At 39.6% G+C, this 13,045-nt stretch overlaps 1 protein-coding gene across 2 annotated transcripts; it reads left to right on the forward strand.

The window, feature by feature from the left end:
- The first annotated feature begins 2,444 nt into the window (after positions 1-2,444).
- Positions 2,445-10,296, forward strand: LOC125248847 (patched domain-containing protein 3-like). 2 transcript variants are annotated; one of them, XM_048160981.1, is made up of 5 exons: positions 2,445-2,523; positions 5,960-6,729; positions 7,824-7,951; positions 8,032-8,177; positions 8,247-10,296. In XM_048160981.1, exons 2-5 carry the CDS (start codon positions 6,034-6,036, stop codon positions 9,899-9,901), a joined length of 2,625 nt encoding a protein of 874 aa, XP_048016938.1. In that variant the 5' UTR covers positions 2,445-2,523; positions 5,960-6,033; the 3' UTR covers positions 9,902-10,296. The 2 variants fall into 2 exon arrangements, with proteins under 2 accessions (XP_048016938.1, XP_048016937.1); XM_048160980.1 differs by lacking the exon at positions 2,445-2,523 and adding an exon at positions 2,541-3,333.
- The last annotated feature ends 2,749 nt before the right edge of the window (positions 10,297-13,045 follow it).

Here is a 13,045-nt window from a genome sequence, read left to right on the forward strand (position 1 = left end):
ATATAAACGTGTTGTAGGAGACCTCCAAACAAGTTTAAAATAGTAGAATCAGGCACTTTAAAATGTCAGGTATTGTCAGTTCAAGTTCAGGTGTTGTTAATACAAGTAAGGTTGCAGACAGAAATGTGTGTATGTGTGGGTGTTTTGCAGAAGAAGGGAGCAGCAGTAAGGAGAGGAGGGTTGAAGATGACAGCGAACAGGAGGATAAAACAAGGAGACGCAGAACAAGACAAGATGACCGTTAGCAGGTCATGCAGTGGATTACTGGTCAGGGGGATGTCCCCATTACTTCTGCACAAAGAGAAAAACCTAAAATACATTTTGAATTTGATCATGACTGTCAGCTTCCATATGGTCAGCACAGTTTATGTGTCCCTCTAGTAAATGCATGTTCCTGTGCTGTGACCTTTCCTACACACACCTAGAGACAAGCACAGAGTTCCTCAGCATTATGAGGCAGGCTGAGAGCAACAGCAGAGAGTTTGGATTCATGAAATTAATTCCTATTATAGAGTTTACTCACTCCGAGATCTTCACAGCCATGGTAAGGAGCTGCTGCATCCCAGTCTAGATCTGGCTCTTCGATGTCCTGAAGGTATAGCAGGTGTTGTTAACAACAGTCAAGATGGCATTCCAGGGGCCAGTTTACGACAGGGCCCCTCTCTAACTGCTGGTGTGTAAGAAGATGTGCCACACCATGATTGGATCTTTGGTGAATGAATATAAACAAATGTTCAGCAACATCAGATAAGATGTTGGGATAACTACCAGACACCTCTTCCAGAGCAGGAAGGGGGACCTTCTGCACCAAAACCAAGGAGAGGACTTCTCATTGGACGACACATTGACTCTAACCACCAAACTCATTCCTAAGGTTTAGGCAAGGATTGCCATAAAAATTCCTTCAAGACCTCCTGGATGGAGCAGCAGAGACTGAAATAAAGAGAGGCCACAGAGATCTATCTAAATCCATTCATACCTATGTTTGGAGGCCTTAATTTGATCTAAACTGCATCACATCCACTCCACCTTCATGCAAAGCACAGTTTATGTTAATGGTTACTGACTGCTAAACCAACAGGTCATGGGACAGACCTGTTAAAAGATAAACAAATGCATGGACAATGATTTAACCATTTCATATCGTGTTTGGTGTCTATCTGTTCCCTACGATGCCTTTAATAATTTGTAAGAGGTTTGGTAAAGAAATAATGCATGGGTAAAATGTTGAAGACACTATTTTAACACTGTACTTTATGCTATGCAAATGAGTTCTACACTAGGGTGGGCAACACCGGGGCTGCTTCAGATAACAGTAGCCAATCACACTCCAGGATCGGCAAGGTGCCACATTTCAATCTCCTCCTCATCAGAAAGGGATAAATATGTCCCCCGGGTAGACACACCCTTGTTCTGCATTTCCAGCTCGACGGGGAAGGAGACATTAACAGACACTCCACATCCTGAGTTTCTGACCTGACGAGGAAAGAGACTACAAGACGGTTAAGGTGAAGCTTTCGCGAGCAAAACCTTTTACATTGCTTCAGGCTTTTTACAGGACTTCATCTGACGCTTACGGCTCCTACAGCAGCGCAGCCCAGTCCGCAAAGGACCTCTGCATCGGCAGACATTGCCTGTACCACACGGCTCCTCAGCGATGCAGCCAGCCTGCAAAGGAACCTGTGAAGATTCATCTGACCCAGCTGCCCAGTCCATCATAAAGGACCCTCTTGGCGCAACCGAAGTTCAGCATCCTCCAGCCCAGCGTGGCACAACTACTGGATCGCGACTCCGCGCCCTCCCACTGCACTCCACTCCTTTTTTTTTTTTTGAACTCTGTTATTGATAATGTTAATTGGAAGACTGCTTGTTTAATCCCCCTTAAACATTGTATTAATAATACAACTAAAGAAATAGCCATCTACCCTGTTAAATCATTCATTTCAAGATCCTCTGATACTGATGATTTATGGTCTTTCTCTAAAAGTGAGAAAGAGTTGTTGACTCGTTTGTTTTTTTTTATTGTAAAATTATCCAAAGTTAAATACAATTTTACATTAAAGGATATTATTTTGTATTATGAAAATAATGTCAACGAAGGTCTTGAATACATTTATTAATTGTTAATTTATATTACTGGCAAAATTTTACATACATAAAAATGCTTAAATTCATCCCCAATGTTTAAGGTGTTTATAGTGGAATTTGATTGTTTTGTCTTCTTTGAAATTTAAAAAAAAAAAAAAAAAGTCATTAACGTTTAAAATATTATGATATAATATTTGGACCCCCTGTTACCAATTAATGTCACATTTTGTATTGCACTATTTTATGCTATGCTATGTTTGCTACTTGTTCTGTCTTTAAAAAAATCAAAAAGGGTGTAGGAAAGTCTATCCCTTTAATTGCACTTCGATACTTAACCACTAGAGGGCACATGTATTTCCTACACAGCTTTCCCTGTCAGATGCGCACAGGCGGTGTCACGATGAGCGTCTGAACTTCAGAGCTGCGTGAAGAAAAGTAAGTTTATTTCTCATGTTCAAGTAGAAACGTGTACGTTAATGGTTTTGATGTTATTATGATGATGTGATGTTATGATGAAAATCTTGCATGTTTTTATTTGTACAATATGATATTATTCTATGTTGGGAAACTGAAAGTGAAAGTGAGATGTGAAGGCGTAACCCACACTCTGAATGTGTGCTCTGCGCTTAACCCATCTGGTTAGAGCACACACAGTAGGAGTGATGCTATGACTCACACTCACACACACACACACACACACACACACGCCTGAGTGATTTCAGCCTGCCCTGGAATATCTAAAGCAGATCCGCAACAGATCGGAAACCACGTGACGCGGGGTTAGTTCCACTGCGGCTATTAGATTAATGTGCTCTTTTCTCAAATGTCGCTTCTTACCTTTTCTGCTTTGTCTGTTTTCCTAATTACTGTCGTATAATCTATAAAGAAATTAATTTCTGCTTGTTAGCCTGCATTCACTCAGACTGTTGCTCGTATAATTCACCGGCGGGTGTTTTTAATCCCGAGCTGTCATACAGTATCTATAGGCTGTACAGCTGCTCGTATCACCGTATGACTAACATTATTTATATCATTTATTCATAAAAAAAAATTTGAACTCTCAATATATGCTTCAGTGCGGGATATAAAGTCGTGAGAGATACATGATATTGTCGCCAAGACCGTTCAATCATTTTCATGACATTTAATTCGTAAAAAGACTTTGATTCCCGAACTGGTTCTGAGGCTCGACTATCTGTCACCGGAAAAACTTTTATCCGGCGTGTTGCCTCGTTACCACAACCTGTAAGTATGTTTTATTCTTTGGTGATGTGTTTTCCATTTATCGTTTCTATGTTTATAGTAGGCTATATGAAGGCTATATTTCTTTATAAAAATAATATGTGAGTACACTAAGTTCTGTTAATAGACAAACACGTTACTGTTATAAATTAAACAATTACTCTAGATTAGATTTCTTTATAATGTTTTGTGCGTGTGTGTTGTTTTATTGTATACTTAAATGTTCAGAGTTTTTTTTATTGTAAGAAAAAAGTTATCAAACCTGTTTGGAAGACAATATTTTATTCTAACCTAATTTAATACATGATACCATATAGGCTTCCATGATAAAAGTGTCAGCAATTATCGTTAAATGAAAATTTGATACCGTTACATGCCTATATATAGTTTAAAGTAGGACTATAAATAATTACATAATTATTAAAAACAGTTTGAAGCAGAAATATTTAAAAACCTTGTGTACTTTTAACTGTCGTTAAGCTAAAACACATTTGAAAAATTTGCATTGTGCCCCTAAAGCCTTCTTAAATTTTTCAACTTACGAGCACATGTGCTCCTTGGGAAAAAAGTAAGCATCAGGCCATGCAAGCCCTAAATACAATCTAGCTAGATCTAGATCCGTAAGATATCGGCCAGCTCTAAAAGAAGATAAAGCACTAAAGCATAAGAAGCAAATGACTTTCTGTTTTATAAAAAGCAGCATTTATGTTCAAAATCTCAAAAACAGGAGGAATATTAGTGCTGTTTGGTGGAAATAAAATGTAAAATGTTTAATCTCTAGCTGTAACAGTCATAACAAACATATAATCAGTGTATAGACCTCAGCAGTTTTAATTAGTAATAGGAAAAGTATTGTTTCAAGTTTTGAAGCTTAACTCTGCAGATGGCAGTAAAGATATATAGTGTTACGTGGAGTAACTGATTGCATATGCAAGAGAGATTTATTTTATTATTATTTTATTATTTTTACCTCCAAGACTGAAATGATAGAGGGGTAAGAAACATGAGGCGAAACTGAATGGAGACAGTTGAGAGTTGTAAATAAAGTTACATATGATTAATTTGTGTTACTTTGTGTTTAACAATAAACAATATACTGCAACAAAACTGCTCTTGCAAATCATGTCATCTTATCACCCGCCCCAGCCCTTAATGTTTCGGCCCTGATGTGTTTAAATCCTAGAAATGCCCGTGTCTGTAGCAGTTTCACAGAAGGATTGTAATATTCTTTACATCTAATTTGTTTCAGACCACACACACACACCAACACCCTTTTCCCTGTTTATATTTATGCTATGCAATTGCTCACAGACGTGACCCAGACATCCCAACCTGCAAAAAGTCATTTCAGGGAGGTAGACCCCCCCCCCCCCCTCCTCCTCTTCCTCTCGCTTCCTATGCCTTTTACTTTTGTTGCTGCTTGCTTCACAGATTTGAGCAACTTTCCAGAAACCTCAACCCTCTTACATGCGCTTCGCACACATGCACACTAGCACACACACGCAAGGTCTCTCGCTCCATCTCCCTCTTTGCCGTGCGCGCGCTACACCATTGGCCGGGGGCCGTTGCTGTGATTGACACCTCATAGGAGGGCCATTTTAATATTCAAGCACAAGAAAATGCAGAATTTCTGAAAATTTACTTTCCTTTGCATTAGTTCTCATTTACTTCAAATTTCATTTCTAAAATATTTTCGTAACAAAAAAAATTAAACAGCAGTGTCTCTATCATTTTAGTGTAAATATTTTCCCTTACTTTATTTTTGCTTAAATAACATCAAAATCTTGCACTGAACAACACTGTACTGAACAAATGCAATGCAGCGCTGAGCCACATTTGTCCAAGATGCCGCTTGACGCGCATCGGACGCGTTTCGGTGGTTTAAATCGACGGTCGCGACTTGCGTGAGTGCTTTTACTTTAATTTAGGCAAGCGCGCTCATAATAGAAGCGACGCAGTCGGGACGCGCATGTGGTGCGGCGCGCTCGTTTTTCCAGGCGCGCTTATGCCACGGCAAGATGAAAACATCTCAACTTTTCATGTGACAAGGACCAACCGATGAGCTTCGGCCTTAACAACATGTCCTTAACAACATTGAAAGCTCAGCCGAACTGATCATAGCTCTATCTCCATAAATATAGTAGTAGAGCTATTGCAAGGACTAGAAATCCATTTTTCTTTTGCTGAAACCGTGGAGAGCGTAGTTCATGGTTCCATAGCAACGACAGACGCCACGGGAGCGCAAGCGCTTTGAAAAGAAGGAGAAAGCGGTGCGGCCGCTCATGTGACGCGATATCTGTGAATGTCCCCTTAGAACGGCGACTTTTTCTTTGCATGTGGAATATGGTATGAGACAACAAGAGAATAATAATTTAGCGGGCCAGATTATGTTTTATTTTTGAGATCAGTTGCGGGCCGGTAGTTTGAGACCACTGCACGGTTTGAAACTGTCTCGCATGCGCGCTCTTGCTCGCTAGCTCGCTCTAGATTCCGGGAGATTTTAACTAATTTGCGGGCATCAGGGAGCCGCTATCAATATGCGGGAGACTCCCGGAACTTCCGGGAGACTTGGGATGTCTGCGTGACCTGTACTTTTGTGGCCAACTTATTAAAGTTTTTTTTTTTGTAGCTTCACCAGTTTTCAAGGACGATCTGGTGTTGCTGGGGCTGTGCAGGACGAGACTGCTGAAGTGAATCTAGAGGATGACGAAGTGTAAAACAGACTGCATCGAGAGGCCTCTGTCTCTGGCATTTGAAAAGCTTGGTCGTGTTGTTGGTAGATATCCGTTTGTGTTTCTTTTATCAGCTGTATGTGTAGCTGCTTCCCTCGGAGGTGGTTTCAAGTTTCTTCAGGAGAGGAAGGCCAATGATATTGAAGAACAGTTTATACCTGTCAATGGACCTGCCAAGTTGGAAAGGGCGATCGTGGTGGAAAATTTCCCACAATCTGAAGAGTTTTCTCAGTTTCGGCTTGTGTCTGAAGGCACTTTTGCCTCTTTGATCATCACAGGCTTGCATGGTGAAAATATATTAACTGAAGCTGCTTTTAATGACATTATAGAGCTAGACAGACGAGTGAAAAGTATATCGACAGGACTGAACGCTTTTGACAAGCTCTGTGCCAAAACAAAGGGAAGGTGCATGTCAAATGCGGTTTTAGACATTATAAATTACAATGCTACTGAAATCGTTTCTTCAAACATAAAATATCCAATGAATAATGGCATGTTTTTGGGAACAACCATCGGCGGTGTGGAGCTAAAGCCAAATAGCTCAGAGATCATCAGTGCCAAAGCGGTCAGGCTTTTTTATTTCTTAGATGAGAAGAAGACAAAAGAAAACTCTGACTGGCTTGATGGCTTTCTAAAACTCCTCTCAAATGCTACAGAGCAGAAAACGGTAAGTAAAATACATTTTGTGAGTTATATCTAAACATACAGATGCCTAATGACCAGGGTTTGACACTGACAGTGTGTGTGGATTTCAGCAGGGCTTCGTGTAACTCCTTCTAGCCACTTCGGCAGGTTGAATTATATTGTAGTCTTTTAAAAAGGCATTTGAAATAAAAAACTAATCCAACATAGTGTTGTCAAAGATTTTTCAATACATGTCTATACTAAAATATCTGAAATGCTTCCAATCCTCATTTCCCACAGAACAGACACACGATACCAGCTGCTCTCGCTCTCTCTCATCTCTCCGACAGCGAGACGACACACAAACCCTCCTCTCACTCACTCATTTCATTTGCTCTGGATAAATATTGTTGGTGTTACAGGGCTTGAATTTCAGTGTTGAATTGCGCCTATTTCGCATAATTTTACTCATTCCCGCAGATTTTGTTCTCACACCATAAGTTCGTGTGCATAAACCGCCTCGTAGCACTCAATTGAGCTCTTTTTGCTGCTTAAACAGTCAAATACACACAAAATAATGTCAAAATGCTGATCTTGGTGAGTATTCACGTAAACACAGTCAGCTATGCTTTAAGTGAATGTAAACAGTTGGGAAAGAAAATGCATGTGTATCAGTATAATGGATCCGTGCATCAGGTCTTAAAGTGACAGCAGCCTAATATACCTGCTGCCAAATTATGAGATAATATTAAAAATATCTATATGGCAGATTTTCCCCATGGTATCGATGTCAAAGTTGTGGCCAGTGAAATTGCTGAGTGGCTTGTAACTTTGGAAAACCACTAAAAGTTGAATGTCAAGCCCTGTTAATGACCAATGTATGTGCAAATGTACCTCATATGACATTAATCTAATCATCTCCAATAAGTCAGGCACCAAAAGTAATTTGTACAGCAATTGAAATATACCAAGATAATGAACTATATTTGTTGGATTTTTCTGCCTTGTAATGTCCTGTCATAATTTATAATAATTAGTTCTGCATTGTGAATCCACTCAATGAAACACATTTATGTATACAGTAATTATACTGAACAGTGTTTTATTATTGTATTTTTTTCTTCTTCATTTCTACAGGTCCATGTGTCTTACTTTACATCAGTATCAAGACAGAATGAGCTCGAGACCAATTCAGACTCCATCATCCCCCTCTTCTCTGTTACGTATTCCCTGGCCATTACCATTTCAATTATGTCTTGTTCAAGGTATAAAGAATTAAAAATAATCACATCATCACATGTCTCTAGCACTAGCTATGTCATTTATCCCTCATCTCCTTCCACAGGTTAGACAGTGTCAGGACGAAGGTGTGGGTGGCCACGTTCGGCGTCGTCTCCGCTGGTTTGGCCGTGTTGGCCAGCTTTGGACTGCTGCTGTTCTGCGGGATGCCGTTTGCCATGACCGTGGGCTCAGCCCCCTTTCTGATCCTTGGTAAGTTCATTCATTTCATCAGTAGGAGGTGTCTCACAGCTGATGCTCACTGTCTCTGTTTTCCTCCAGGTGTTGGTGTAGATGACATGTTCATTATGATCTCCTGCTGGCAGAAGACTGAAGTTAATAAAGCTGTTGAGGTTCGTTTAGCAGAAACGTATAAAGAGGCCGGCGTGTCCATCACTATCACCACGCTGACAGATGTGATGGCTTTCTACATCGGTCTCATGACGCCCTTCCGCTCAGTCCAGTCTTTCTGCATGTACACCAGCACAGCTCTTCTCTTCTGCTACATCTTCAACATCACCTTCTTCGGCGCGTGTCTCGCACTCAACGGACGGAGAGAGAAAGGCAACAGACACTGGCTGACCTGCATGAAAGTCCCAGAAGCCACTGGTGATGGTGGAGGTTGTTGTGTCGGTGGGGCGTATGATAAAATCACACAGAAGGAATTCGAAATGCCAGTGGATTCATTCTTTAAAAACTATTACGGCCCTTTTCTGACAAGAGCGTGGGTTAAGACGCTCGTGTGTGTGATCTATGCCGGGTATTTGGCAGTGAGTATCTATGGATGCTTCCAAATGCAGGAAGGTCTAGATCTGAAACATTTAGCAGCAGACGGCTCATATGTTGGCAGTTACTATGACAAAGAAGATGAATTCTTCTCTTCCTATGGTCCCAATGTCATGTTAGTTATAAAGGATGAAAACTTTCAGTACTGGAACCCAACTGCTCGCAAAAGTCTCGACTTGTGTTTGGAGAATTTTCAGAATCTGACAATGGCTCGTTCAGGCATTCCGCCTGTTTCTTGGCTGAATTCATACATGCAGTTTGGACAGAGAGCGGGTGTCAATTTAGACGATGAAATGCAATTCAAAAGCTATTTAACTGCATTTCTTAATCAGTCTGGATTTAGTCAAGACGTTAATTTCACTAACAGTCAAATTCATGCATCACGAATGTTCATTCCGACTGTGAACATCCGCACAGCGGTCGATGAGAAGAACATGCTGAATGCATTTAGAGAAACCGCAGAAAAATGTGGGAAGTTGCAGACGCCCGTTGATCTGATAGTGTACCACGCTGCTTTCATCTATTTCGACCAATATGCCGTCATCATCAGCAATACAATCCAAAACTTAGTGGTCGCTACATGTGTGATGTTAGTCATTTCACTCCTGTTGATCCCAAACCCTCTCTGCTCTCTCTGGGTTACTATTTCTATCGCATCTGTCATTGTGGGAGTGGCCGGATTCATGGCATTGTGGGATGTTAGTTTAGACTCCGTTTCTATGATTAATCTTGTGATTTGTATCGGGTTTTCTGTCGACTTCTCTGCTCACATATGCTATGCTTTTGTGTCGAGTGAACAGTCCTCAGTGAATGAGAAAGCCACGGATGCCCTCACTAAACTGGGCTATCCCATCATTCAGGGGGCCGTGTCCACTATCGCAGGAGTGGTGGTGCTCTCGACTGCCAAAAGCTACCTCTTCAGGACCTTCTTCAAAATCATGTTCTTAGTCATTCTGTTCGGGGCCGTCCATGGCCTTGTGTTCATACCGGTGTTCCTGACCTTCCTCAGCACTTGTAGTAGCAGTCAAGAAAAAAACAAGACAAATCTTCCGATGCAAAACCACATGACTGCTTTTCCTCAACATTCACTTGTGAGTCAGAACGAGTCTGCTGATCCTGACTGTTACTTTTCTGAAAAAATTCACCTGTAGAATTTATTATTCAAGCTGAATTTCTCAATATACTGTTATGCTCTAGTATTTTGTGTATTTAATCAAGTTTATCTTTTTATTTTCATCCTTGTCAGTATTATTTTCAATGCAGTTCTGTTGAATTTGCACATCTATTCGTTTTAACTCATGAATACTAACACAACTTCACATTTGTAATCCAGTTACGCTCAAGTACATTGATTAAACCACATTACTAAACATTGGGAATTTTATGTTTGGAATTAAAAGAACAGCGTAACTGTCACTGAAGTGAACGAGTGAGTAATTTATGACAGTATTTGCATGAATGCATAAACACCTCTGCCGCTGATATTCTCTGCTGTCTCTGCTTGTTTGCAGTGTAAGAGTAAATAAAAAACTGGTGCTTCATATTAGGACAGTGTTTTCTTTATTTAAAACACAATGTGTGTAAAGGTGTGTTTGAGGAGAAGAGTGTCTTTGTCTGGTATTTGCTGTCAGTCATTGCCAATACAGCCTGTGCGTAACACTTTGTCTTTTATAACAAGCTTTTGGTCAAATATATTAAACGACAGTAAAAACAAAGTGCCTATAATAACCTTTGTGACCTGTAAGTTGATAACTTGCACTTACTGCCTCATACCTCTAGAAATCTAAAACATTCACTGGTGAAACACCTCCTAACTCCATTAGAGCTTGATTTTGGTGAAATGTTCATAATATAACACAAGTGTCTGACCATACATAAAGCCACAATACTAACTTTGACAACAAGGTTATGGAGTACATTTAAAGCCATATATCGTTGCAAAAGAATAAAGTATAGGAAAATATTGAGCAAAAAAAAAAAAAAAAAGCAAAAAAATAAAGAATTGCAAAAGAAAAATAAAGTAGTGCAAAAATAAAGATATAATTAATTGCAAAAATCAATTATCCTATTTTATCTCTGCAACATTTTCCATGGCCACACCTACTCATTCATTTACAACGCTCCTTTTGTTCTGTGTTTCAGTCAAGTGTGAGCTCGTGATTTATTATTAGCCATAGTCTACTCGCTAACGTGAACTATCTGAAATAGCAGCATCTGCTGTTCTTTTCTCTCAGTGTGAGTGTGCACACTTTTATAACAGTAAAATGTTTATGGTTTAATTTTGTTAACTAAATGTGTATTACCAGTGTTTGCTTAAGTTAAGGAAGTTAGGGATCAGTTAAAGTCTTTGAGGATACTCCTGAAATAGCAGCACCTGCTGTTTATTTCTCTCAGTGTGCAGACTCCTGTATGTCACTGTAATCGACTTTACCTTCATTACAATCATCATCCATCAAAACTCTATTAACAACACTTGTTTTCTTTCTTTCTTTCTTTCTTTATCTAAGTGAGAGATGCGCTGCCTTTCTAGTGACGTTAAGGGCAGTATTTTGATTTTCTGTCGTGGTTGTGAAAAATGTCGCCATTGTAGATAATTTATGCTGAATGGAGAATTGCAGCAGAAGCTCACATCATCGTTCAGGGAAAAACTGGACTCTGTAATACAATTTTCATCTTTTCTACGTGTAAACACACTAAGGGAAGCCGGCTGAGGAGGTGACGGGGAGACGCCGTATGCAAATCTAATAATGTCACTGATTGAACCCACTGCCTATAGTGTTTTTGAAAGTGTTGAGTTTCGTTTGGTTCAATAATTAACATTATGTTTGCTAGTATGACTCTCAGTCGGCTTGAGAATGAGCAGAAGGGTCAATATCACTATAAAGTGCCTTTTAGTCCTCATCAGAATCGCTCGGTCATCATGAATGTGATGCAAAAAAATTCAGTTCTGAGGTTTAATTAGAAATGGCCAATAATTAGCCAATGGGTTAATTAGAAACATTTACACACATTGATAAGTCTCTTGAAATGTGTTTTTCTCATTTTATACCATTTTCTTTGATTGGATGTGTGCAGTTTTGGCATGTCAACATTTGGCAAACCTTTTGTGTGATTTCTTTATAAAGTGAAGAGGGCCAGTTAATATTGCTGGAAAGTTTGACCAGATCTCTTTGTTGGTAGACGTTATTTAGAAAAGAAACTGCAACTATTGCATATTTTATAGGGAAACAAATATTTTCAGTAGTTCATTAATATCAAAAGACTTTAATTAAAATGTATCGTTGAGAAAAGGACCAAGAATCTTACTGAAAATCTACATTATATGATCACAATGTAATGAAAATATATTTAAACTACTTTGATTTTGTCCATGACAGGGTGGACATATTTTATGGTTTGCTCGTATGTCGTCTGATCGCAGTTAATTTATAAAAAGTGCTGGAGCTTGACCAACATGCATTTCCAACAGCCCAAGGTCTCCTTAACACCACAAATATGAAGTTAAATGGAAAATCTCAGCTTTTTATTTTGGAAATTGTGACGTCTCAAAGGCACTTTATAGTGATCATGACCCTTAACTCATACGCAGCCACTTCAAAACTGTTCACGAGCTTCTACGGGTTTGATTTTGGTTGTCATTTGTTGAAATAAATAAAAACACAGTGTGTCGTGTCTGTCATAGACTGTAAAGGGTGTCTGTCCACTGAATGCCCTCCGATTCTCCTCCGTGGTCATATGGGAAAGTGAATATTTACAAAGACAACATTAAAACTACACTTACATTTACACCCTTCCAACAGAGACATGGATCGAGCTTGTTAAACTTTAATTTATTTGGACATTTTCTGCCATATGATGCTGAAGCAGCAGCGCGTGACACTGTTTCCATGGTAACAGATCAACATTGTGAACGGAATTCTACAAAACTGAAGTGAAAACACCAAATGATCATGATAAAATAGCTTCTCTTCCCTGCAAACGAGACCATGAAGAATGAGAACATTTAACCACATCAGAAACAATAAGGGTAAGCAGTGTCCATATTCATTTCAGCATCAGCAGACACAAAACACTATAAAAGGAGACAACGTTGAAAGTAAAAAAACTAGATACGTACCAGAGTTCCCTTTCGTGGGAACTATCGACGCTACGTCGGATGACGTGATGGGAACCCTCTGTATTTTGTGTTCGTGAAGCACCTCTGTATCCAACCAATGAAAAGACGTGATGTCAGAGGCGGGTGACGTCACGGATTAGGAAGCTATAAAGCACACCTGAACACAAAGCACACCAGC

The sequence above is a fragment of the Megalobrama amblycephala genome, linkage group LG16 (genome assembly GCF_018812025.1).
Source record: "Megalobrama amblycephala isolate DHTTF-2021 linkage group LG16, ASM1881202v1, whole genome shotgun sequence".
Taxonomy (NCBI): Eukaryota; Metazoa; Chordata; class Actinopteri; order Cypriniformes; family Xenocyprididae; genus Megalobrama; species Megalobrama amblycephala.

What these genes read in the sequence shown, in the direction of transcription:
- LOC125248847 (XM_048160981.1), top strand. Translation starts at nt 6,034, where the DNA reads ATGACGAAGTGTAAAACAGACTGCATCGAGAGGCCTCTGTCTCTGGCA. An exon ending in TCAATTATGTCTTGTTCAAG is followed by an intron (nt 7,952 to 8,031) that starts GTATAAAGAATT and finishes CTCCTTCCACAG; the next exon opens with GTTAGACAGTGTCAGGACGA. An exon ending in AGCCCCCTTTCTGATCCTTG is followed by an intron (nt 8,178 to 8,246) that starts GTAAGTTCATTC and finishes GTTTTCCTCCAG; the next exon opens with GTGTTGGTGTAGATGACATG.